This window comes from Boleophthalmus pectinirostris, unplaced genomic scaffold (genome assembly GCF_026225935.1).
Source record: "Boleophthalmus pectinirostris isolate CB_2022bp ecotype Guang Dong unplaced genomic scaffold, ASM2622593v1 HiC_scaffold_7, whole genome shotgun sequence".
NCBI classification, from domain to species: Eukaryota; Metazoa; Chordata; class Actinopteri; order Gobiiformes; family Gobiidae; genus Boleophthalmus; species Boleophthalmus pectinirostris.
In genome coordinates, this window is record NW_026571473.1 from 8,081,861 (window position 1) to 8,108,514 (window position 26,654).

At 37.3% G+C, this 26,654-nt stretch overlaps 2 protein-coding genes across 3 annotated transcripts in view; one reads left to right on the plus strand and one right to left on the minus strand.

Annotated features, from left to right (window-relative positions):
• Nucleotides 1-1,840: 1,840 nt before the first annotated feature.
• On the minus strand, nucleotides 1,841-8,478 carry ptgs2b (prostaglandin-endoperoxide synthase 2b). The gene is made up of 10 exons (XM_020933351.2): nucleotides 8,330-8,478; nucleotides 7,607-7,723; nucleotides 7,373-7,516; nucleotides 7,118-7,261; nucleotides 6,300-6,481; nucleotides 6,112-6,195; nucleotides 5,329-5,575; nucleotides 4,137-4,423; nucleotides 3,692-3,839; nucleotides 1,841-2,672 (listed from the first exon to the last, which is right to left on the minus strand). Exons 1-10 carry the CDS (start codon nucleotides 8,388-8,390, stop codon nucleotides 2,260-2,262), a joined length of 1,827 nt encoding a protein of 608 aa, XP_020789010.2. The 5' UTR covers nucleotides 8,391-8,478; the 3' UTR covers nucleotides 1,841-2,259.
• Nucleotides 8,479-9,688: 1,210 nt separating this feature from the next.
• The window catches only part of pla2g4ab (phospholipase A2, group IVAb (cytosolic, calcium-dependent)), a 44,644-nt gene continuing 27,678 nt past the window's right edge, over nucleotides 9,689-26,654 (plus strand). The window contains exons 1-9 of one of the 2 annotated variants that reach the window (XM_020933356.2): nucleotides 9,689-9,999; nucleotides 14,784-14,866; nucleotides 15,858-15,939; nucleotides 16,657-16,805; nucleotides 16,888-17,001; nucleotides 17,362-17,399; nucleotides 19,045-19,189; nucleotides 23,680-23,816; nucleotides 25,040-25,262. In XM_020933356.2, the coding sequence (XP_020789015.1) occupies nucleotides 14,849-14,866; nucleotides 15,858-15,939; nucleotides 16,657-16,805; nucleotides 16,888-17,001; nucleotides 17,362-17,399; nucleotides 19,045-19,189; nucleotides 23,680-23,816; nucleotides 25,040-25,262 (906 nt within the window). In that variant the 5' untranslated portion in view covers nucleotides 9,689-9,999; nucleotides 14,784-14,848. Of the gene's footprint in view, nucleotides 10,000-10,023; nucleotides 10,154-14,783; nucleotides 14,867-15,857; nucleotides 15,940-16,656; nucleotides 16,806-16,887; nucleotides 17,002-17,361; nucleotides 17,400-19,044; nucleotides 19,190-23,679; nucleotides 23,817-25,039; nucleotides 25,263-26,654 lie in introns of those variants that run through there. The other variant, XM_020933357.2, reaches the window with a different exon arrangement.

Consider the following 26,654-nt stretch of genomic DNA (forward strand, 5'->3'; position numbering starts at 1 on the left):
ACGAACGCATTTACTGGTAAAGAGGTGTTTTCCCACGCTTTTGTCGGCCTTCTGAATACTGTTATCTGAATACTAGGGCTGTAGATGATTAAAGAAATTATTGACTAAAGATATGACCCACTGATCGATCTGATAAAAACTCACAGAACTATTGCATAACTCTGTGTACCCAAACTGTACTCATAAGGCTACACTAACACTGGAGTTTGTACAAAAAATAACATTTGAAGGGACCATAGATTGTATATATAAATCAGTCCTTCTCAGATAGTGGGGTGCAATCCCAGGGAACATGTTTTTTTTCTTTGCCTTACTAGAATAAAGTGTAATTTCACATCCACTACAGTAGTTGGCAGTGACCCTCTCATTGTCAGAGTGTGCACAGGGAGTATTAATGCTATATTGTCGGGCTTTTAGCAATGAGCAAACACACACACAGCACAGAGCAGGAAATATGAAGTGCAGAGAATAAACTAAACTGTATGTAAAGTGTGTGTAGCGCTCGGCTTCACTGTGACTAAAGACTGCTGTGTTTACTGTGTGTAAAAATGTTGGCAGCGGACAGCATGAAGAAAAATTACAGCGTTGCTTTAAAGACATTACACTCCAATCATGCTGATAAGCCGCTTGAGTTTTTTCAGCAAAAATTTGTCGAATATTGCCAACAATCACCCCGCTATGTGAATGCTGATTCAGTAAACCAGAAAGCACTGTTAGCATCATATAAGATGGCGTACCAAATAGTAGAGGAGCTGATACTGCTGCAGCATTAGACATGGTTTCTGTCATTTTACTGTAAGTGGCCCAACTCTCCACAAATTGGACCTGTAAAATGGCTTTGTCCTTGTCTCCACAGAAATATATAAGTTTAATATCATACTGTGAAAAATTCCAAACCAAGCAACAACATCTCCATGGTGGTGGACCCTCTACCCCAGACATGTCAAACTCAGGCCCGGGGGCCAAATTTGGCCCATGATATAATTATTTGTCCCGCGCGATCATATCAAATATGTATTAGAGCTGGCCCACTGGCTACAGGTAGACTATAAAGGCATTATTTATTTAAAATGTTGATATTATTTTATATTAGGCTTGTTTGGGATTAAATGTTTAACATTTATTTTAAAAAGAAAAGGTTTAACATTACATATCTCGAAAGAAGAAAAAACATGCAGAATATTTATTTTGGCCCACGACTTAGTCCTAGTTTTAATTTCGGTCATCTGTGAATTTGAGTTTGACACCCCTGCTTTACCCTGAAAGTTACACAGTGTAGGTTTAACATTAATTTTATGATTATGCATGTATTGATTTGTTTGTATTGTGATTTTAGTGTCCTTCTTATTCTGTAAAGCACTGTAAATTACTTTGTGTACGAATTGTGATATACAAATAAACTTGCTTTGCCTGAATTAAAAAATTTAATGACTTAAAAATAAATGTTTTGGCATAGACCGATTAACTGACAAAGTCACTCAGAACCAACTCTATACAATACTCACAAAAAAATCAAGATATAATTTTTACTAATAATGCTCACGACTATGACAATCAGAGCAGTAGACAGAGAAGTGGACAAAGGCGTATCTTGTACCAGGTCCCAGGATTTTACTGACCCAGAATTGGACCCTCTCCCTATTAATCGATATTATAGGGGGGCCAAAATGTGTCTTCTTGCCTCAGGCCCCCAAAATTCTGTCGACGGGACTGATGACAATTATTAGTCAAAGTAACAATTATTAATCTTTCTTTAACTAATGTATCGGTAACTTCCACTGTGAATAAATAGTTCAAGTCTTTTCCTGGTGATCAGTTTCATAGTAAAGACAAACAAAGATTGATTTTTCTCAGAAATGAAATCATTTCCTTTTATTATAAAATGGCAGTAAGGAAATTTCACTAACAAAATAAGGCTAACTCAGTGAGGTGTAACAGTGAGTCGTGTAATCTATCAACATTACACTGTGCTGATGTAATTTCACTATAGTTTTTACAAGAGGCACTTATATCAATGAAAACAAAAGGGACATGGCAACAGACAACAATGCAGTTTAAAGTGTAAACTAACCTTCAAGTATCAAATGACAAGGATTGAGGTCATTTATGTGCGCAATAGCAATAGTCTTACTTTAAATAAATAACAAATACAACAATATAAACTTACAAAAACATCTGTAAAAATTCTAGTGTTTCTTTTAATTTAAATAAATATAAAAATAAATAAATATTAAATAAATACAAAAATAACATTACAAACTATAATTCAGTAGTCCTTTCTTTCAGTATTACAGTGGGATTGATCTCGCTGCCTCCTGAGTGCGCTGTGCTGGAGTTGATAACTACTGCTCCCGTATCTTTTACATCGGGCACGTGAAAGGACGCCACAGGGCAAGGACCCTTCACGTTGTTGCACACGAGCTTTTGTAGCGAGGCTGTGTTGATGATGTCGAAGCCCACCTGGCCTCCGAAAGTGCTTGGCTTCCAGTATTCAGGGGAGCAGATGGCGTTTCCCATGAGGCCTTTGAGGGAGAAGGGTGCTCCCATTTCCACCATGGTCTCCCCGAAAATGGCGTTCTCTCTGGGCTTCTCGACCAGCAGACCCGGGTACAGCTCCACGGCGTCCACGTGTCCGTACATCTCCTCCAAAATGGCTGCCATTTCTTTATCTCCTACAATAAAGATTAAAAACAAAGGTTAAGAAAGTTGACTAGCAGTTTGAACTTGAAATTTCTTTTACATAACTACACATGGGTTTCAGAATGATGGAAAGTTAAGCAATTAATATTTCAAAACTAATTCCCAAACTAAACCCATTCAACCAAAAATATTAACTATGTATAATCAAAATTAAGCTTTTTGCAATGTTATGTCAATCTTACTCTTGAAAATACAGGAGTTTAACACTGATGTAAAATTTACTAAATGTTAAATATTTTCATGGCAATTAACAAATCAAAACTAATAAAAATATCTTTTAAATGGTGAGAGTTACTCAAAATGGCGCCAATGTATATATAGTCTTTGGAAAAACCTTTGCCAAATGTATTTATCAGAGACCTGGTATGTTGTACAGACATGAGAACAGGAGGCTTCACCAGGGACTGTTTATGCTTTGCTCCGTCTGTTGACATCCTGCTTACTTTATCCAAATGAATCGAACATCTGCTTTCTTAATGTCAGTGTAACTTCTAATTCCTAATCACTAACGCAGTGCTTCTCAAACTGTGGCGCAGGTATTACTGGTGGTACACAATCTTCCAGTCAATTTAATCCACATTTTGGTTTTATCTTTGGTTAAATGAGTACAGAAGCTGTGTAGTACTGTTTTAAAGCCCTGGTTTGAGCCCAGTTTAATTGACGTCGACTCGGTTTGGTCCTGTTCTAGTCCGAGTTTGGTTCTGGTCTAACACAGGTTTAGTTAATGCTTGGTTTAGCCCTAGTTTAGACCTAGAAAATCCTGTTATAGACCTGGTTTAGTTCTGGTAGTACTCAGAAGGCCAGATATCTTCATAAGTGGTACTTGGTGTGAAAAGTTTGAGAACCATTGCTCTACAAAAAACAATAATGCAAACTAATTCCCTCCTGTCAAAATGCAGTTTCAAATCTAAAACCTGATCTCACAACAATATATTTGAACATGTACACCCAAATATAACTACTTTTTTATGTATATATCAACTCATCTCACCTGTCATGTCTTCAAATGAGGCGTAGGGTTTCATGTTGAACCTCTTCCTGTATGCGTTCAGAGACTGGTAGCGCATTTTTCTGCTGTTTTCAATGGACTTGATGGACACATAGAGAATTGGGCCTGGGACATTTCTACCACCAGCAACCTACAAGGGAATTAAGGAAAAAGTTAGTACCAAAAATCAGATTTTCTAATATTTCAGTTGATTTATTAACTTGTAATACACTATACATCTATAAATGCAATTGTAAATAGCTATATATAAAATGATAGGACTTTAAAACATTCAGCTGCTAGTGCTTTAAGTAGTATTTTCACTGCTAGTGCATTAAACACATCTACCTTGCATTTATTTTCGATTAATTTAGATTAGTTCAGATTACACTGAACCTTTAAGCACAAATTTGGTAGCAAAATAAAAGTTCTTTCTGATTTTCCTTACCCGTCCAGCGATCTGCTTGGTAAAGGAATCCACCAGGGTACCGATGCCATGTTCAGTCACGACAGATGTATTAAAGACAAACTCCTTGTAGCTGTAATCTCTCTCCTCGATGTGGAAGGAGTCTGGCATGAGCGGGTGCCAGTGGTACAGGGTGTTAAACTCTGATGAGATGCGGTTCTGGTATTGAAATTTCTTGTGGAAAAGAAGCTCAGGGTCAAACTTGAGCTTAAAGTAATAGCCGCTCAGATGCTGCACGTAGTCCTCGATGACAATTTTGATGGTTTCTCCTGCAATAAAAAAAATCATATTAAAATTGGGATTATTTCTTTAGTACGAATGCAAACTAGATATCAGTGTTCCTCTATACATCTGTAATATGGTGGGAATGCGCAGCTAAAGGTTCAATGTGTAACTTTTGTGGTACAGCATCAGTTAGTTTGCATCCGTGATGACAAAAAGTTAAATGGCATTCTGAGGAACATTCAAGGCAAAGTAACTCTCCATGGAAACACGTGGATGACCAGAAAAGTTATACAGTGAACCTTTAAGCAAATTTGGGACTCCAAAGCTCCTTTCCTGCTTAGTCTAATATTAGATTTTGTGGTGAATAGTAAAATATAATCAAATAAATATAGCCTCATTTGCATTAAAAAAGGTTCCCAGACACTAAAGGCTACCTCTTCCTCTTTTGTGGACAAAAATTTCTCATGTTCTGCTCAGTTCACACACACAACTAAAATAAATAATTGTGTGAACAGGAAACACCATAATAGTGATCAAAAATATTCAGTCACTGTTAAAACATTTACATTCTGTTCCAGTTACTAATCAATATGAGAACTATGATCGGAACTTGAAAAAGTATCAGTACTGAACCACATGAGGGTACCACGTTTTAATAATGACACTTTAAATTACCATAATTCATAAAGATGTAATAGCTTTTTAATACTGATTAAGGCTTAGTAACTACTTAATTAAGGGATAAGGAATAGATTATGCATTAATTAAGCCTGAATTAGTCATTATAAACTGTGTCCAATGTTTGCTTTTGCTAATTAAAGTATAGAAGTGTTACTGATAATATTAAAGAAACTACTATTACTTTGCATTGAACATTTTTGTGTGTTTTAGTGTTTTAGTATCGTGACAACACTAAAAAGCAAATAGAAATGTATATGAGTAAACGTACCAATCAGAATGAGTCTTGCAGTCTGGAATATTCTCTCATCGTCCCAGTAAGGGTGGACCTCCTTTAGCACGTCACATACTCGGTTGTGTTCACGAAGCCAGATGGTAGCGTACATCATGAGACCAGGGACCAGGCCAAAAGCTTCATGCCCCACTGCAAACCTCTGGGACTCTGGGACATGGGGAGGATAGTGCATGTCCACACCGACCTCCTTCACTGTCGGGGGGTACATCTCTCCATTCAGCATCTGTGGAAGTAGAACAAATCAGGAATTGTAAGCGTTTGTGGTGACGAAATTGTGAAGCAAATTTAAAGATGTGCTGTGTAACTTTTCTGGTGGAGGGTCTGTCGTCTGTTTGCCTACATGTACACTGCTTGGCCAAGAAAGTTTCACAGTAGGGCATTAACCTTAAGCCAATGTTACGTATGTTTTTTTTTTTTTAGCTATAACCACACCTGTATGTTAATTTGTTTATATCAACAATAACATCTCCATAGTAACAAGCACCAGATAAAGAGCACTGTGTAACTTTTCTATGGAAGGCTCACCTGCTTGTGTCTCATTGTGTCTCAATACATTTACTTTTTATCTTTGATTTTGTGGAACATCCCAGTCAAAACTACTTGAAATTTAGGTAGTACCCTTTTAAACATTTCCCACACAATGTTTTCTAATTGGGACTTAAACTGAACTAAATTAGGACTTGAACAGGACCACAACAAGTCTACATGCGAACTAAACTGTACCAAACTAGGGCCAAGTGTGCAGCTTTAGAGACATACCTGATATTTGAGCTTGCCATCCTTGAAAAGTCTCAGCTTGTGTTGTCTGTCCAGAGAAACTCCATAAATGTGACTGAGATCCACCTGCAAAAAACAAAACTACTTTTAATGTGCTGTTTTTTATTTATTCATAAGAGAAAGACAAATGATTTATCTACATATCTGGTTACAATATTTTAAAAACATACCCCATGACCAGGCGCTTCAGTGAATGCAGGGCCCCTCTTCATGTCAGATTTGAAGAATTGGTGGGTGAAATGTTGAGCGAAGAATGCAAACATGAGGCTGGTGCCCTGTGGGTCTGGGATGAAACGTCTGCGCACTAAGAGCTTCTCTGCTAACTCCTTTGCGTCGGGCAGCTCCTTCTTACCTGTGAAAAGAAAGCATAAGATTCAATTAAAATCAGCTTTCATACATTACCTACACAAGTTGATTTCACTGCTGTTAAAAGCAGAGCACAAGGATCAACTGAAGTGAGTAGAAAAATATCTTGGTTTATTCTAAATCATTCACATCAAGGTATTAATTTTTATTCTATACACACATGGCAATAGATTTGAGTAGTTGTCTGCTCTCTGAAGATAAAATGAACAAAAACTTGTATTTCAATAAAAACAATGTAGTTCTTATGGAAAGGTGAGTTTTTTTCCTTACGTTTAGATGAAGTAATATTGTTTAGATTATGAATTGCATAACTATGAGATCAAAATTGCATCCTAATAATATACCAATTTCCACGTACAATGCTACGTATATGCTTCAATCCCATTTAAATTACCTAAACTTGACTCACTGCTTATAATACATTAAACAAACAGTTTCTAATTTGGTTGCTAGAGATGAAACACATTGTTCTAATCTATTCAGAGTTATAATTACATATACTACGTGCTTCCCGTGACGTAATGACAACACTCTTCACTAAGTTACGAAGAATCTGAAAGAACTGGTTTCTAGCAGCTTAAGAGAGGTGGAAATACAAGGAAATTGTAGCACGCGCTCTCACCTACGACTCCCATTGGTGTTGGGCAATCCTCTGGTACAGGGGGGAGCGTCCGGGTGAAGTAGGACAAGTTTGAATAGGCTTCCCAGCTTTTGTAGCCATAGTCTGCATTATACGTCGGTGGACTGTCTATCATATGTGAACGAGCTGTAAAAAAACAATAAAAAGTCAAAGTTAATACAATTGTTACACAAAAAACCCAGCATTATCAAGGGATTTTGTCTGAAAGAAAGCTGAAATATAGGTCATAATACTTACACGTGAGGACGTAACTCATGATGGCGTCACGTAAAAATGAAATTCCATTCACAATATTCCAGAAGCCCTTAAAATGTGTGAGAATATAGTGCACTGTGTTTGGCGTTGGTTTGAGGGTAACTTTGAGCCATGTCATGAATTCCGCTAAAGATTAAAAAAAAAAAAAAAAGTTATACAAAATTTATAAGTATTAAAACTTTTTTTGCTGTTTTTTGGGGGGAATTTAGTGCTTACGTTGTGTGCAGTTTTGTCCGTAAAACCCTGTCCGTGTACAGTCACATTCATAAGCGTCTGTGCCTTTCTCCATGCAGACTCCTCTGTTCTCACATGGCTGTGAACAGCAAGGATTATCTGAAAAAACAATCACAGCACTTAATACAATGCGTGAAAATCAAATATCTGCATACACAAACATCTTTAGGCTACAGTTAAAATAATAGAAGTGTAAAAGTGTATTAGAAATCTCCAGGCAAGAGCTTATCTTCTAAGCAAATCCAGTGTTTGGTGTAATGTAGTTTAAATAGAAATACTTTAGGTAGTATGTTATGATGGCTACAATAATATAATAACTAGATCTAAGCCTAAAATATTTAAGAAATAAGCCTACTATTACAATCATTTTAGGGCTATTAAAAGTGTATTCTCTTCTGTTAGAATTGCCCGAGTGTCTTCTAAGCAAATGCATTCTTTGCTGTAATGCAGTTTAAACCAGCTTAAAGTATTATAAAGTGTTATTATCGCAAACTACCACATCAAAACCATATCTTATCTTTCCACGTTATAACATCTAAGTGTAACATTATCAGTGCGTCTGATTTCTACACAAACCTCAAGAGTAAATCTGCAACAAGAGACACGTGAAACCAGCATGTGTGAAATACTATCTACTACAGTCCACATTTCAAGCTTAGAGCGTAAAACTTGCAAATCTGAAAGGAAAAAGTCGGTGCTTCTTACCCCCTTTGCAGACCAGAACGCCGAGCGCAAAAAGCAGAACCGCCGTCGCGAGTTTGTACATACTCCAAATGCTTTTTTCTTAGTTGTGTTTTTCCTCTTGCTCCTTTTCTCTCCTCTTTCCCCTCTCTCTCGTAAGTTGGTACTGAGTATGCCCAACCTGTCCACCTTTTATATGCCACGGCGTGACGACATCCCCCGTCCCTCCCCCTCCTCCCCCCTCCTCACCCCCCTTCCTTTCTCATCATCATCACACCACCGCCACAGTACGCGTATGCACATCCAAAACGGGGATTTATCTTGTTTTCTTGCACAATTAAACTTGTTTCCGCCTCAAGTGTTCAAATTTTTTTTAAATTTTCTCTCACTGGGGACGGGACACGTACGCTACGGTTGTACGGTGGTCACTGATAAATTATTAGGTAACAGAGGTTTGAAAAAAAAAAAAAAACCTTTACTATGACTGATGGGTGATGAATTTCATATTAATGTTTTAAGCGAATGGATATGGGTATGTAGTAACTGACCTATAATTTAATATTTGCGTAACAGAAAAAAAAACCTTATGCTTTATGTAAATTATAAAAGATAGTAGGGTTTTTATCATGAATTTTTCTGTGACTGAGCATGATTTGGACTATGACTGAAAGGGTGATGAATATTTAGAGCGAATTAATATGCGTAATGTAGCCTACTCACAAGCCCATTTAATATTTGCGTAATAGTATAAATATGAAAACCTTTATATTAAACATATAAATTACAGCAGATAACACGGATATGTCAATTACCTATGACTGAAGGGTGATGAATTTCATATCAATGTTCAGTATTTCAAGCGGATGAATATGCGTAATGTACTATATCAAATTTAATTTAATATTTCCGGGAAAAAAAGTAATCTTATGCTTTATGTAAAATATAAATGGCAGTATTACATAGGTCTACAGCATAGATTTGTTAAATAGCTATACTATGACTATGAAGGGTGATGTAATTCATAGGTATGCTCAATATGTTAAGCAAATTAATATGCGTAATGGTAATTGCCAACTTGTCGCCTATGCTAATATTTGCGTAATGGAAGAAAGTGTAAGTGTATATCCTTTCAAATATAAATAACGGAATGCCATTTGATCCCGTTTCACAAGATGTATATAAATGATGATTTATTAATAATTTATTTTAACAAAAAATAGTGATGTAAGCGTATTTCTTTGGTCTAAGGGTAATAGTTGCCAAATATATATTCTATAAGTATAGCCTAATTGTATTTTATATTTTTAAAGGCCAACTACAGTTTTCTGATATGAACCAAGTTTTCGTCTCTTCCGAGTATAAGCTGAAAAATATTACGTAGTGCCCTCTAGCGGACACAGGTGATCGCGAACAAGGTGAATACTCGTGCCTCTCTGGAGAATGCAACAGTGCTGAGTCAATGGCTGACTTTTCTCGGAGTTTCTCGTTACTCACTTGTTAACGTTCTTTACGATTTACACCAAAATCAGTTTTTTGGACGATGGAAAGTTTTGTTTCTTGTTGGACCTGTCATCCAGCTTCGGCGCGTATTCCGATCTTCGCGTGACTCCTCCTTTCCTCTGCCCACTGCTGCTGCGGTTAACGCGGACAGCATGACAACTTTTCTCAGGATAACCCTGTTCAAAACGCGTAAGGTAAGTTTACTTGTAACTTTGACTCTTTTTGTGTCTTCAAGTCAGTTTTGCGCAATCAGGTGCGGGGGGAACCAAGCTACAGTTTCACAAGTCTCAGCTTCTTTACGGAACTCACTGGACGAGGAACTTTAAAACGCATTGAATACTGTCCGAAGTAAGCAGTTTCATATCACCGACTAACTGCTAAAATATAGATTTGTCTTAAAAAAACATCTAGCCAATCAACAACTGCACGAGTGTTTTCCGTAGCCAATGCGTAATGCACAATCACGTATAAAATTTTATTAGTAGTAGTAATATTATATCCCATTACTATTTTGCTGACAAGACTAAAAATATATTAATCATGATATAGTTCTAACTCTTGTTTAAAATGCTTTGTTATTGCACTGTCTCTCCCCTCAGATCTGGTCTTAATCTGGGTCTTGAGAGCCCAAACAAATCAGGCAAAACCAGTTTATAGCACCTTAAGCATGTTTTGTACTGTACCTCTTGTCCACTGAATAGCTAGCCTCATTGATAGTCATCAGTGGGTGTCACTTACTTATAATGACGACCTGCACTTTCATTCATAAAGTCATTACTGCTTTGATTGTCCTGGGCTTTGAGGGATTGTCAGGTGTGCCACTTCAAGGTGCACTATAACTTTTCTGGTGGAGCAGTCTGCTTTCTGCTTGTCTTCATTAACTTCATAGATTTTTCTATGATGATACTTTGGCTTCACCATCTTCCCATAGCTGATATCAACTGATACTAGTGCAGAGACTGAAAATAAAAATGATTTCCTGTAAACACAAAAAATGTATGGTAAAATGATCCAAAAGTGTAATTGAAAGTGTTATGACAGCTTTGTAAGAATACAAGTTGAATCTTATAAGTTTTGGGCCAGTAAATCATCTTATTACACCTATTTATAGACCAAAGTGGGCTATTAACTGAACTGATATCTTGGAACCGAGATCTTATCCACCAAAATTTTCAATATCTGATACTGGTATTGGTACATTTAATTTAATGCCCCAGTATGGCATCAGATATATCTGTGTAGCATTATTCATTTACAAATGTCTGTTTTTTCTTTTTAAAAAAAACTTCTTATTGCAAGTTACAGATCAAACCTGTGACTTGGACTGATAGCACCACCTCCTTGTCTTCGTGGAGCCAATATTTGATATATGATTGACAAGATGATTGATAAATGTTTAATTTTCCCCAACTTATGTCATTTAAATTTACCACAAACTCCCACCAAGCTCTTTCTTACCACAAACCTATAAGGGACCTGTGTAGTCATGTTTTGTGCAGCTCTTTTTGTATTAAAGTGTTTCTTTGAAGCTTTGTGTATATTTTTTAGGCAGCAGATTTACCAAAATAAATATATCTATCCAATATTTGAACTTCTTGATACCTATTATTAAACACAGACTTTATTTGTACCACTTATTTATTCCTAGTAACAACTCAAAAATGTTAATATCACTGACTTAGACCAGACAGAAGTGCCATAGCTGGTCATTGCTTGGCTCCTGAGCTGCAATTCTCGCATCTGTTTTGCATCTCTGTTTCCCTTGTGTGTCTGTCTCATTTTGTGTCCTCATATGAAAATCTGTCTGTGCCTGCTCAGCTCAGAGGGTAGAATTGGCACAGGCAGCACCATGGCATGTGTCCTCTGCTTCTTTCCCCTTCTCTGCTCTTCTCTTCTCTTTTTTTTTGCCCGGAAACAGGCACAGTGAAAAGTTGGATCATTGATGCAAACTACGTGACTGATGAGCACACATGGAGAAGAATACGTGCTGATGGACCACTCACTTCTAATATGCTTTGTTGAGCATCTGTTGAGCAATTTGTATTCCCTTTTGCCCAGTCTCTAATCAAAATGCCAAGGTTGCATTGATAAGTGTACTTTAAAGGTCATATTACACGAAATTAACTCTTTTATTAATGTTGTTACTTCATCAAAAACATACCTGAAGTTGTGTTTTGTTTCATCCATACATTTTTGAGTAATTGTGAATTCTTAGGCTGTCTACATCTCTAAAGATCAAAATGCTCTGTTCCACTTTGTGATGTCATGTAGTGGTAGTTTTCAATTTAACAGCTACATTTTTACCTTTTGTTCAAAAGAAATGGGAATTTCCAGGCCTGACATTATCCAAATGATTCTAGTGAAGATGTACAAAGTTTAAAAACACAATGCACTTCCAGTATTACCACATGACATCACAAAGTGTAACAGAGTGTTTTCCTTTTGAGAGAATAATTCAGCCTAATTGTGCTGGGTTTGTATGATAACATGTGTGAATGAAACAAAACACTACCCCAGGTCCAATGTTCCAAAACATCTCATAATATTAAACCTGTATTTTTACGAAGCTGTTGAGTGATTACTTAAAATTGTAAATAAGAGTTACATAACACATTTGGATCATGTTTTACCTACTGCTGTTTGTGTTTAAAGGCAACAAATGATATTTTCTCTCTCTGCCCTGGTATCGTTTGATATGGGTATCAGCAGATAGGTCCACTTAAAGTTATGTAGTATTGCAGAGCACTTGTTGTACCAATTGAAAAGTAGTGACCTCTCACCCCCTCCTTTTTCTCTACTCCCTCCACTCCACTCTCTCTCTTTCTCTGGCTTTCTCTCTCCCTCTCACCCCCTATCGTGGTTTTGTGGCCACTCACTTCCCCTGAGTTGTGCCAGGAAAGAAAATGTTTTACTGATAACTACATTTCTACGCTCTCGGTTTTATCACGCCTTGTTGTGGCTTCGGAGCCTCTGCTGCAGCACAGTTTCCTATTCGTTCCCCATTCACAAGAATCATAAATTTAAATGAATTGCTTAATAGCCATGGTGATGGAGGACCGTTGCTGTAACTTGTTAAAAGTACTAGAGCTAATATATGACAAATCGAAATTGCAGTTACCAAATTGCAAAGGCTGCAATTTAGGTCATAGAATGTCTTCAGTAAAGAATAAAAACCCTGTCTTTTTATAGAGGAGACTTGTGTAGTTTAGTTCTGTAATGCATGGGTTTCTTGTATTAGTTTATCAGTTCATTTTTCAGTCTTCTCTCAAATGTAACGTTCCTGGAGTTGTTTACAATGTGCACTCTGAAAAGAATCATATTTTAAACACATAGAGCACTTCTTATCTAAAATTCTGCAGCCGTACTTCCTATTAATACCAGACGTGTCATAATTACAATAATTTTTATGGTTTTTACTTAAAATAATAAATACATTTATGAATTGAGTATTTGTCCATGCTGCCCTAGAAAGGCAGAAAGAACGCAATAACATCATGTTTGGTCAAAATTAGTTAATGTCATTGTGGGGATATTTGAGACCTCCTTTATCATGTGAATAAATATTTTGAAAAATATTGAGGTCAAAATTTACCTTTGGCCCTTATGTGTCAGTTCCTGTGCTCTGCCTTTGTATCATGTGTCAAAAATAAGGAGTCATGCAAAGGCCAAAGACAGTAAACGTGTCAGTTTGGGAGCCCTACCTATTATACTTTTGTCTGGACAAAACAGAAACTTTGAAGTAATTTTTCTCAGTTTCACACTTTGGTGAGTTCTTTTGCTTTTGTAGGGCAGCAGGATTTGTGGTAGATTCTATAAGTGATCACTGTTTTTAATGTTGCACTATGTAACTTTTCATTCTTTTACTTTGTTCCACTGTATAGTATGAAACGCATCTGTTTTGCATGTGTTCCGTTACATTTTTCCCACAGGCCTTTTGAAAATTTCAGATATTAAAAGTTTAAACACATCACAGAGGCTGACCAGCTACTTGGAAACTAAAAAAAGCACATTAAAAGCTCAGCATCCGGCAAAATGTTTTAATAACCTAGCGGTTTATAAAGTTTCAGAAACAGATTTTAAAACTAAATTTTAATGTTATGGTCATGAGTTACTCTGAAGCTGATTGGCCCTGAGCTTTCAAATTTTAATATCCTTTACGTGTATGAGAAAAATTAATGAGAGATTTACTTACAGACCCGGGGAGGCTGGCCACTGTTGAGCTCCATTGCATTCTTGAGAACATGCATTAAGAAGGCTTGCCTCTCCACAGATGTCAACTGTAATTTTGCTAATATATTTCACTTCTTGTGTTGTAATGATAAGTCTACGTGTGACCTGAGAGCCATTTGAGTTTTTCAATTCATAAGTTGAATTGACCCAGGCGGTACTTTTTTTCATTTAACCAATTGCTGCTATTTGGTCGGGGCTAACTGATATATTAAGTGTTTCCCAAATCCCGTAGGAAGATGGGCAATAATGTCTTTCCCCTTGATAAAATTCACCAAACATTCTCTCTGTTCCATCTTTAAATCCTCAATCTTGGGAATCGTTGCCAACACAGGATGTATGGCTCTTTGCTGATTGGCTGGCGCCCGGACTCGCACTTCCAGGGTTTTTGTGAACTGTCTTCTGATTCCTGATCTAGTCACTGGAGAGAAATTAAATTGAGCGGAGGCACAAGGTGGCGCCATCCTGGCTAGCACAGTATGGCATTAAATCTTTCTATCATCATGGAGACCAAACTCACAGTTACGCTCACAGTCAGAATGCCTGTTTTTCTAGGTATTTTTGAGCTATAAAACCACTTGTAATTTTAATGTCATACTGTGGAACATTTCAGGCAGAGCAATGATATATCCATAGAAACAAGCAGGCAGTGATGGACCCCAACCAAAAAGTTACACAGTGCGCTTAAGTATATATTTAAAACTGTCATTTTTCAGTATGCAGTTAACCAGCCCTGTTGTTTTTCTTACAGACTCTAAATGCTACACTTCTTTACTGACAAGTTCTTCTAACACACAAAAAGCAAAGTCCTGAGAGATGGCGTCTAATATTATAGTAAGTATTGGGAAACACAGTCTAGTCTCAAATTGCATCTTTTGCATAATAGTATTGCTTTTCCTTTTAAGGGTCATATTTGAATATAGTTATGTAATCAAACAAAACATAACATGCAGAGTCAACACAATATTTTTTATAGGTGTGTAGCTCTCATTTATATGAGCTATTTTCATAATATTGAGTTAAAGACAGCATACTTTTACTCCTACTTAAGCAATATATTTTATAGTGTAACAGTACTATTACTTGAGGTGCTTGAGTTCTCACTGTGAGTGACAAAAGCTTTAAGCTGATAATATGAAATGATTTGAATATCTATGTTTCTTGCACCACTCCTTCAGATGTAGTGTAATTTTTCAATTTTTTTTGGTCAAGCATTTGAAAATACCAAAATTAGTGCATTCTTTCATGTTTTGTCCTTCCATTTGCAGTAATTTCAAATTATAAGACAGTTGTTACAAGAAAACAGTTGCTTTGAATTAGTAGTACTAGTTATTGTAATTTAAGAGTAAGAGTATCAGCAGTAGTTTCAGGTGTAGTTTTTACATATATTTCCTCTTTCTTGTGTCATTTCTTGGACTTCTATTTTGCACTTGTACTTGAGTAATATTATTATAGTGTATGGCTAGCTACTCAACTCATGCCTGATTATTTTAATCCCCCAAGAGGAACTATACATTTCTTTTGGATTTGTGAATAAAAACATTCTTTACTTATTTAGTATAAATCTGTATCTGAGTGTCAGTGAAGACAAAGAGAGGCTTGTTTAAGTTGCACTGTATAAACGGCTCATATTTCTCTGTGCATATACTCGGGATTGTTTTAACAGACTTTGGCAGGCAGTGAATGTTAACATGTTTTATAGAGACCATATGAAAGTGTGACGGGTTTAAACCTGCACAGATGTGTACCTTATAGAGGACCTCAGCTGCAGATTTATAGTGCTATTTTAAATGCTATGCTAACACTTTACTGTGCTTTTCTTTAGGTGGAACAGCAGTTTTCTCATAAGTTTACAGTCACAGTGGTCAAAGCTGAGAGTGTGACCAAAGGAGCGCTGGGAGACTTATGTAAGTATGACTGGAGGATACATATTTTATACTATTATTATAAGGAAAGTATTGCAATTGCTGTTTATTTGAATATTTGATGTATTTTTGGTTGGTAGAGGTCAGAGGGGTTCATGGTGTAAATTGGCAGCCTTATTTCTGTCAGTCTAAATAAAAGTAATTGTTTGACTACACAGCTACTAAAATAACCAGTGGTTGCAGCCTAAGACTACAGTGTATAGGGGCGCACCAACCCATCTTTTTCAGTTATGATATTAGGGTTTTAAGTATCTGCTGATATCCGATATTAACCGATACCAGTGTATGGATTGAAAATGGAACATTTATATCAAAACACAGTTACAAATTTGATCTAATGCAGCTTCTTTATCCTGCAGGGGACCACAGAACAGCTTTGTATGAATTCAAGTTCAAACATTATCAGATGTCCTGGGCCTACACCAGTCACTAAATAGTCTCATTACATCCAAATAAAGGCCCAACAAGGATATCAAATCGATATCATGAAATTGATACCCAATCCAGCAAATTTCTATGAATCAGTGGCGATATTTGATACCGATGTCAGTATTGTGCATCAGTAAGAGTGTATACTCAAACTCAACAAGACTGGTTCAGAATAAGGCAAAGTACTGAAGATTGTCTATGCTAACCGTATTTCTGCAGGTTTATCATTACAATACACTGTTCTTATTATAATAATAACTGTCTTTGCAGTGGACACTCCAGACCCCTATGTGGAGCTGTTCATCCCCACTGCCCCCGAGAGCAGAAGAAAAACCAAACACATAGACAACGACATCAACCCAAAATGGAACGAGACTTTCCAGTTCATCCTCGACCCAAACCAGCCCAATGTCCTGGAGGTATACACCTATTCTGCACTATTACCATTAACTGTTATGTAAATCTGTTAATCTGTAATCTTTATATTATATATACTTTCAGATAACGCTAATGGATGCCAATTATGTGATGGATGAGACTCTTGGAACAGCGTCGTACGAGTTAAACAAACTCAATGTCGGGGAAACCAAGACAGAGACTTTCCTTATTGGCAAAGTAAGACATTAGTCTAGAGCTGTTTAATTAAAGGTGCCCCGTGTAACTTTTACGGCATTAAACATATCTGTCTATCTTTAATTTATTCAGTTCAAAGTGTTGGTATTACTAAACAAAATGCCTTGAAAAACATGCTTTCTTGCTTTGAGTGGGCTTGCCTCTCCATAGATCTGACCTGTTACACTGCTTGGTAGTCTCTTCTTAGGCAAGTTAAATGCCATACTGTGGGACAAGCAGGTGATGGGCCCCATATAATGCACCTTTAGCAAAATTATAACTAAATATTTAGCATATATATTACATAATATATTACAAAGTATTTCATGTTTTAAACAGTTTTTTGTTTGTTTTGTTTTACAGGCCACCAAAGTACACTTGAAAATGTCTTTGGAGATCTGGTAAACATGTGTCCTTATATTATGTTATTTTCCTTTACGTAATTTACGTACATTACATAGATTAAACAAAGAGAATAATTGGTTTTAAGTCATGTTATAATGTTGTTCCCTTATCAGTAACATCCCTGGAGTTTATTGTTTCATTCTCACATGCTTGAGTAAACTTTTTGATTGGCACTCCTGGAATGAAATTATCCAAATGATTCTAGCACAGGATTTAAACACAGCAAAGCACTTCCTGTATTATTACATGACATCACAAGTTGGAACGGAGTGTTCTCAGTTTGGGAGAAGAACTCAGCCTAAATATGCAGCTTTTGTGTGTTGAACATGTGTGAATGAAACAAAACACAACTCCAGGTCTATTTGTGATGAGGAAAAAACATTATTGCATAGGTCATTAAATAGTGTGATATGGGCCTTTAAGCATCTAAAATTAGATGTTACAGTGTTGTGAGTGACGTATAATAATGTAAACTCACATGTGCCTGAGCTTTCATGTAGCATCACAGCTCAGAGTTAAACAAACAAAATTAAATAGTGATCATTCCTCAGAGCGTTGTAATGGAGAGTGGTAAATGTAACAGAAAGGTCACGCCTCCTGTTTGACACTAACTGCTCTTACACAGATCATATTTCCAAAGTTGGGCAGAGGTATACACACTACAGGACTTCTCACTGATACAAATATTACACACAACATTTGAATATTCAGTATATCCTAACTAGGGCTGAGAATCACAGGGTCACTCAGGATTCGATACACGATACATGACTCACAATACGATATTATCATGATATGGAAATACACATGATAATCGATATATTGTAAATGATACTCTCATATTGTTCTTTTTTAAGAACCAAATACATTTTCGCATTATGTCAAATGTATTCCATAAACTAGTTTCCTTCCACTGCCAAAAAAATACTAACAAACTAAACCCTCATTCATCATGTTGCGTTATCATACTAAAACTTCAAACTTTCTAGAAACCAATTTTGATTCCACAATGATAATAAAAAGGCTTTTGTTTATACAGAACAATGTAATTTTCTCACATAAAATAATCTTACTTTTTATAAAATTACAATATGTTCTAGTTTTGATACAGGACAGTACCATTTTAAAACTATTCACAAAAGAATAGATGTTTATGTGTTTCTTTTCAAAACTGATACCTATTCAATTTAGTATCTACTATTAATTTTAATATATGAGTTTAGATTTTTTTGGCAATCCCATCTGTGAGTGGTAGATTTTATTGGTCCCAATCCAAAAAACACCAGAGAAACCGTTACTAAAAGCTATAGGAATATATATGTTTGTTGTGCTAAATGGAACTGTTTAAATGTCTGTTTTGTGTATATTCGTAAACCTGAAATCAAAGCAATTAAGAAATTATCAAATAAAACTGAAAACTGTGACCAATCAATACAGAAATACAGAAAAAAAAACTATTAATTTTATTGCCACATTGTCTAACATTAGTTTAAACATTACTGTATTTACTGCCAGATTTTATTATTAAGTGCTAATTTCTATCTGTTGTCCTTTCTCATGTGTATTGCCAAAAATATGATCTGATTATAGTTATTTTTGTCAGAATCTCCTAGCCCTGATCACTTATTGTTTACCTTTCAGCACAAACCAGGACTTGCGCTTCAGTGTGGCTCTGTGTGATAAAGAGAAAGAGTTCAGACACACGCGCCGAGAGAGAGTGATGCTGGGGATCAAGAAACTACTGGACATGGAGAAACCACGCTACCTGCCCAGTGCACCAGAGGAGGTAACACTCAGAACTAGGGTGTGCAAAAATATAGAAATATCAATATATCACTTCATTTAATATGATGATACAATATCGATATATATCGCCAAAAGTATTTTTTGTTATATTTTACTAAATTATTTTGTTACAACGCTCCAGTTTTGTTGCTTGTTTAGAGAAAGGGAATTTGTTTTTGCAACACACATTAATGATGATTAAAATGGGAGTGTTTCATATTAACCTTGCACAAGAACTGGTTTAGCAAAAACTTTTAGTATCACAGCCATGATTTTGCCATTACTTTTATTAGACTCTACTGAATCAATTTGAAATATATCTTATCGAATCAAAAGCTCACTGTATCGACATATGCATCGTATCGGCAACTTCTGAGTGATACCCAGCTGTACTCAGGGCAGTAGCCGGGGGGACAAAGGAGTTTGTTGTCCAGGGATCCAGAGTTTTAAGGGCCCAGAATTGGACCCTCTTCCTTTTAATTTATATTAGAGGGGGCCCCGTTTGAAAATTCTTGCCCCAGGCCCCCAAATTTCTGTCGACAACCCTGGTAATTACAGGGATATGAAAGGTTTACACAATACAGGCTTCAGGATAAAAAATAAAACATCATATAAACTCCAACTGTTTTAGTGATTAAATCAGACCGGGTTTATTACTCCGACATGTATTTATTTATTGCTCATGCCATTTAATTTTGTTGGCATCAATTGAAAAAGAAAAAGAAAACAAAAATGTGACAATTAACATTAGAAATACACGTGCCAACCATTAAGTCCCTTGTCATGATATTAACAAAATAAAAATGTCGAAGAAAGCTACTTTGCTTTGAGGTTTCTTGGCAAGTTATAGAAATTCAGCTTGCACAGTTATTACCTCCGCCAAGGAGGTTATGTTTTTGCCGGTGTTTGTCTGTTTGTTTGTTTGTTTGTTTGTTTGTCTGTTAGCAACATAACTCAAAAAGTTATGGATCAATTTTGATGAAATTTTCAGAATTTGTTGGAAATGTGAAAAGGAAGAACTGATTTCATTTTGGGGGTGATCCGGAAGAAATCCTGGATTCTGGATCACTTTGAAATTTTAGTTAACATTGTGGTAAATGGGGCCAAAAATTTTGTTTCTTAATATCAATTAATTATTGACCAAACCCCATGAAATTTGACTCAGGGATGGACAATGGGATCCTCTTTCGTATTCCAAAGGCTGATCCGGATCTGATCTAGAAGACTGATTTTATCGCAGTTTATATAAAAAATGGGGGTAGTCCTTGGTGGAGGTCTGCGCTCTCTGAGTGCTCTGTTAGTGTTGACAATACAATACAAAGGAAGAAATTCGATATTGGATATTTTGGTATATTGACCTAATAACCGAATAATTTGGAACACAAATAGAAAACACATCTATGAATCTGTTTCCGAATTTTCGGGGTTTGAATTTAGGGTGATGAAAAATTTGCACGTAACTGTAGCAATTAACAATGTCACCTATATCTAGAAGCTGAAACTGCATGCACCAAAGGTTCGAGACCCCTGCCCATTGGTATTATTGAAAAAGAGGCTCCAGGTAAATGCAGAATAACATTTAAAACAATATATTTGAAGAATTAGAAACTTTTTTGAACTGGATCATGAACCACTAATTTGAAAAAAAAAAAAAAAAAAAAAGTACAAAGAAACTAGTGAAAAAATTAACCAGTATGGCCCTTGACAAAGCACTATGCAATATTTTGTTGGGGGTCTGTCACCTTCTTGTCTTTATGGATATGTCATTGCTCTTCCTGGAATGTTCCACAGTATGACATTAAACATCTCTACCTTATATTTATTAAATTATAGGTGGTATTTTGTAGTATATCTTAAAAATACCTAGGAAAACAGGCATTCTGACTGTAAGTGGGGTTGCCTCTCCACAGATCTGACCTGTAACTTCTCCATGAGGATAGAAAGGTTTAATACTATACTGTGAAACATTCCAGATGGAGCAATAATATTTCCTTAGAGCAAAGCATTTGATGGACCCTCCACCAGAAAGTTACACAATGAACCTTTAATAGTGATAGAAATATTGCCTTGTAAAAATAATAGCAGATAACAATTCAAATTCATCCTGCCCTATTACTTCCTTATTGTATTTTTGCAAGTAACCAAGATTATTTTTCTTCTTCCGTTTCAAAATTAGTTAAGACCTCATGCTATTTCAGTCAGACTTTGCAGTACAACATACGTTGTATACCTTTAACAGAAGCGTGCAGCTGGTTTGAACCGAGCAGCACAATGCAGAGTCAGAGTTTCATTTTCTCACTGTGGTTTTGACTGCTTGCCCTTGAGTTTGGCTGTAATCTCCCACCCAGGTCTGTTCATGTCTGCAGCCTGTGCCAAAAGCAGCTACTAGCCACATCTAGTCCTGTCATGATAACGCATTTTTGATATATTGCTACAGAAAAATTCCATAATAATTGATAATGTTGAAACTATATCACAATACACAAGAACATTAAAACCACATAATCCCAGTAAAAAGCAGACCTATTCTGTAAAATGGACTTTTCAAACTTTTGACCTTGTTTTAATTGTTTCTCCTCATCATTGACACCCTGAAGTTGTATTTGGAGTGATTCATGCATGTTTGAGTGATCTTTCACTTTCAAGATGCCATATTGTCGATCAACCCCCGTTTTCTCCACCGCCGGCACACGGTCCTACTTCAGACCTGGTTTAATCCTCCTGGGATCAGTCCGCCTATGTTGCTCCTCTCTAGTGGCTCTTTGGCGCCTCACCTATTGAAAACCACTGTCTTAGATGAATATTTCTATTTAAAATGAGCAAAATATAGCATAAGGGTTTGGTGTCTTAGATTATAGCTATAGAGCAGACACAAGCACTTTAGGTCTCCTTTATGTAAAAAAGTGCACAATTTAACCCTTTAGTAATGGATTCTAATATCTATACTGGGTAATAAATGTTAAAGGCAGTGTACCACATCTAAAATGTTAAAACAGAGCTAGAAACCCTCACTAATCCCTCATGCATTCCAAGCATCATCATTATTCACCGCGATGAATTTATAAGCACTTTCCAAACCCTTAAGAGAACAGAGCCATCATGGTCATGGTCATACTAAGAACAACTAGCACGCTAATTGTGCACTTCTTTATCCTCGGACAATAAAACACTTTATATAATTAGGTGCTGAAAGTACAAAGCAGACTACCTTAAGAGTTGCTCATATAACATATCTGTACCACACATCTTTTACCAAAATACATGAAGAAAATTGGATACAGGCACTTTAATTATCCGACCAACTACTGCTCAAATGTTATTCATATAGGCTATGTGTAATAGGACAAAAAAGAAAGGAAATAACTTTTTTACTGCACAATTAATAAGTTTGGATCCAGAAAAAACTATGAACTGTATTGAACTTTATACCGATGCGGTTATTATCTGGACAGACCTGACCCTATGTGACCCCAGATGCCACTTGATGAATGAATGCCCAAAAAGTGAAGTATTTTCTGATATTTTGCAATAGAGATTACAAAATGCTTGTAAATTCCAACGCCTGGATTATTTTTTTAAAGATCTGATGCAACTGAAGGCTTCCTGAAAGAAGGAGAAGTTACTCAAGACACAAAAATGCAACTGACTGAAAGCGAGATTGCTGCCTCATGCTTTGTCAAGTGTAATTATGAGATTACAGATTAAGGTGGTCATACATCCGATAATTGGGTCAGTTAGGGTTGAAAAAGTGTAATTCTTAAACTTAAATTGAAACTTGTTTAAACAGGTATCAATACGGAAATCAGTGTTTCCCGCAGTGCTTTATAATTAGGGCCCTTCCCCTGATCACCACATACTGCGGAAATAGTCACTTAGTTGTGTTGGAGTTGTATTTTGTTTCATTCCCACATGTTTAACACACAAACCCTGACAATTTAGGCTGAGTCCTTCTCTCAAACAGAAAACACTCTGTTCTACATTGTGATGTCATGTGGTGATACAAGAAGTGTCTCACTGTGCTTTTAAACGTTCACTACTGTGGAATCACGTGGTGGATTTTAGCCCTGGAATTGTTGATCTCCATTTAACTAAAGGTAAAATGTAGCTGTTAACTTGAAAACTACTACATGACATCACAAGTTGGAAAAGAACATTTTAAGCTTTGGAGATGTAGACAGACTAATAATGCAGGGTTACTCAAATATGTGTCTTTTTGTAATATAGGACCTTTAGAGCTGGTGGTTACTGGACACTAGTTTTGGAATTGGTGCAAGCCATTTTCAGTTTAATGTTATATACTTAATATGGCCAGATGAATCCCACTAAACCCTTCTCTATATTGGACCACTCCTGGACAAATCAGGGAATGAATACTTCATCTTGTTTATCAGTTTGAATCTATAATTTGTTAAGCAGACCCCACCAAAATAATCATAATCTAACATAATCCAAGTTAAATGATCATGACTCTGTTGTTGCTGTGTATTCCAGGTGCCAGTGATCGCCATAGCAGGGTCTGGAGGTGGCTTTCGGGCCATGGTCGGGTTCTCTGGAGTTATGAAGGCCCTGTTTGAGTCTGGGGTCCTGGACTGTGCCACTTACATCGCAGGCTTGTCTGGGTCCACATGGTCAGTCTGAAAATACGTACCTTTCTTATTCCTTTTAGTCATAAATTGAACAAAGTTATACACTAATCATACCAATAAGTGTGAATTGGTATCAGAGATCTTTATTGGGTGATAGTAGCTCCTTTGGTAGAGGGTTTGTCCATTGATTTGATGATTTGTGGTTTGAATCTCGCTCTCAACATAAATGTCATTGGTTGGCGGTGCCATTCCAGCTCCCACCAGTGTCCTGCACCAGGTCGAGTACCCAAATAGTTGCTGAAGCAGGAAGTTTACGGGCAGGTAGTGATTACACACGGGCAGGTCAGGTGAATCAAATGAACGACAAATGAGAGAAAAATAATTGAGGTGTCCAGGGCGCCCGTTGCCCTGGAAACAAGTGCCATTTCCTGTCTTTTCCTGGAAAGATGGACCAGGTGAGAGAGACTTCAGTGTATTTATTACTTAAAACCATCAGCGATTGACTCGCCGGCTGCACTTCTGGTTTAGTCCTGGTTCAGTCCTGATTTAGTCTGGGTTTAGACCTGGTCCAGTCCTGGTCCAGTTCTGGTGTAGTCCTGGTGATCAGCTCGGGGTTGCAGCATGTATATATCTATGCTAATGACACTGGTTTAGACCTGGTTAAGTTCTGGTGTAGTCCGGGTCCAGTCCTGACATAGTCCTGGCGATCAGCTCTGCGGTTACAGCGTGTATATATTTTTTATTCGCTAATGACACGATGTAGGTTCAGTCCTGGTTTAGTCCTGGTCGACTGGGCTATTGGACTAATGGTCTGACACAGATTTATCACGGGTAATGGGTGGAATGTTAACGGGTCTGGGCGGGTGCGGATTTAACTTTAATATCATCACGGGTTAATGGGCAGGTGTGGTGCTTTACTGTACAGGTGCGGTCGGGTGCGGGTCTCTAAAAAGGAACCCGTGCAGGACTCTGGCTCCCACAGATAAATGCTGTTGTTGTGTCCTTGGGCCTGCCTACACTGGTATATAAGTGAATTTTTAATATGTGAATCAATTCCACTTTCCTTTATACTGAAACATTTCAGCGCCAGTTTCAAATGTAATCCCGCCCTTTCCTTCCTTGGTACAAAGTAGTCATCAGTGAATACCATTGGTGTGACTTCTTGTGGTTGATACTGCTGTGAAACTTCACTAACTCCGTGTTGTTTCTCTTTAGTTTCCTCCTTTCATTAAAGCTTGTGCCATTGTTTTTGTGCATACCTGCAGGTACATGTCCAGTCTCTACTCACACCCGGATTTTCCAAATAAGGGCCCAAAGGAGATAAACAAGGAGTTGATGAATCGAGTGAGCAGTAACCCTCTGAGGCTCCTGCTCCCCCAACACATCACCAACTACATCCAGGCTCTGTGGACCAAGAAGGCCACGGGTCAACCTGTCACCTTCACCGATATATTTGGGATGCTCATCGGAGAGACGCTTATACCTGCGGTGAGAGAGAGAGGAGGAGAGGGAGGAAGGGGGGAGAGAGAGAGAGGGGGAGGGAAAGAGCAAGAGAGAGGGGGAGGGACGGAGAGACAAACAGACAGATAGAAAGGCAGGGATGGACGGTGGGATAGAGAGAGAGAGAGAGAGACGCCCATACCTGTGGACAGAGCGAGAGAAAGAGAGAGGGAGGGAGGGAGAGAGAAAGAGAGTGAGAGAGAGACAGACAGAGGGAGGGAGAGGGAGGAATGAGAGCTGGAAAGAGTGACAGAGAGAGATGGAAAGAATGAGAGAGAAAGACAGAAAATGCTCATCGGAGAGACACCCATACCTGCGGTGAGAGAGAGGGAGAGGAAAGGATGGAGGGAGAGAGAGAAGGAAGAAGGGAGAGAGAAAAAGTGACAGAGAAACAGAGAGAAAGTGTGACAGAGAGAGAGAAAAAGTGTGACAGCGAGAGAGAAAAAGTGACAGAGAAGGAGAGAGAAAGTGACAGAGAGAGAGAAAGAGAGAGAGAAAGAAAGAAAATGCTCATCGGAGAGACACCCATACCTGCAGTGAGAGCGAGAAAGGGATAGAGAAAGGGAGAGAGAGACAGACAGAGAGAGGGAGAGGGAGGAGAGAGGGAGGGAGAGAGGAAGTGATGGAGGGAAAGATAGAGAGAGAGAGAAAGAATGCTCATCGGGGAGATGCTTATACCTGCGGTGAGAGAGAGAGAGAGAGAGGGGAGAGGAAAGGATGGAGGGAGAGAGAAGGAGGAAGGGAGAGAGAAAAAGTGACAGAGAAACAGAGAAAAAGTGTGACAGCGAGAGAGAAAAAGTGACAGAGAGAGAGAAAGAGAGAGAGAAAGAAAGAATGCTCATCGGAGAGACGTTCATACCTGCGGTGAGAGATAAGGAGGATCTCAGATATGCTGTAGTGATGGATGAATATTTCAAAACATAATATTTTCATAAACTGGAAGAAATGGATTCATAACACCACTCATCAAATAAATCTCTATCTCCTGATCATTAGAAAAAAGTTTTATGATAGCCTGAAAAAAAAAAAAAGGATTAAAGCTCAGATTAAAATCTAATTTAACTAACAGAGCTTCAGACAGATATTGCAGCCCTTTGCTCGAACACAAAAACTGTTTTCAACCCACTGCTTCTATTGGTCGGTTTGCTTTGGGTACAGATGCAGATTAGCTTTAGATCTCTATGAAATACAAGATTAATATGGCCAAAGTCCAGATTTTTGTTGTAATACAGTGATTTCTTGGGTCTAGTCAGTAATAGAACTGATCAGGTTAAACATTTGTCAGTTTTGGTTTTTTTTGGATGGCAAAGTACAATGTGACCCTTGCCCCATTTATCAGATTTTTTCACCATTTTCCCCATGTTTTAATGTATGGATTGG

Coding starts and splice junctions, on each gene's coding strand:
- ptgs2b (XM_020933351.2), bottom strand. CDS start 8,390: ATGTACAAACTCGCGACGGCGGTTCTGCTTTTTGCGCTCGGCGTTCTG. Junction 7,724..8,329: donor CGTTCTGGTCTGCAAAGGGG/GTAAGAAGCACC, acceptor TTGTTTTTTCAG/ATAATCCTTGCTGTTCACAG. Junction 5,576..6,111: donor ATGGCAAGCTCAAATATCAG/GTATGTCTCTAA, acceptor CTACTTCCACAG/ATGCTGAATGGAGAGATGTA.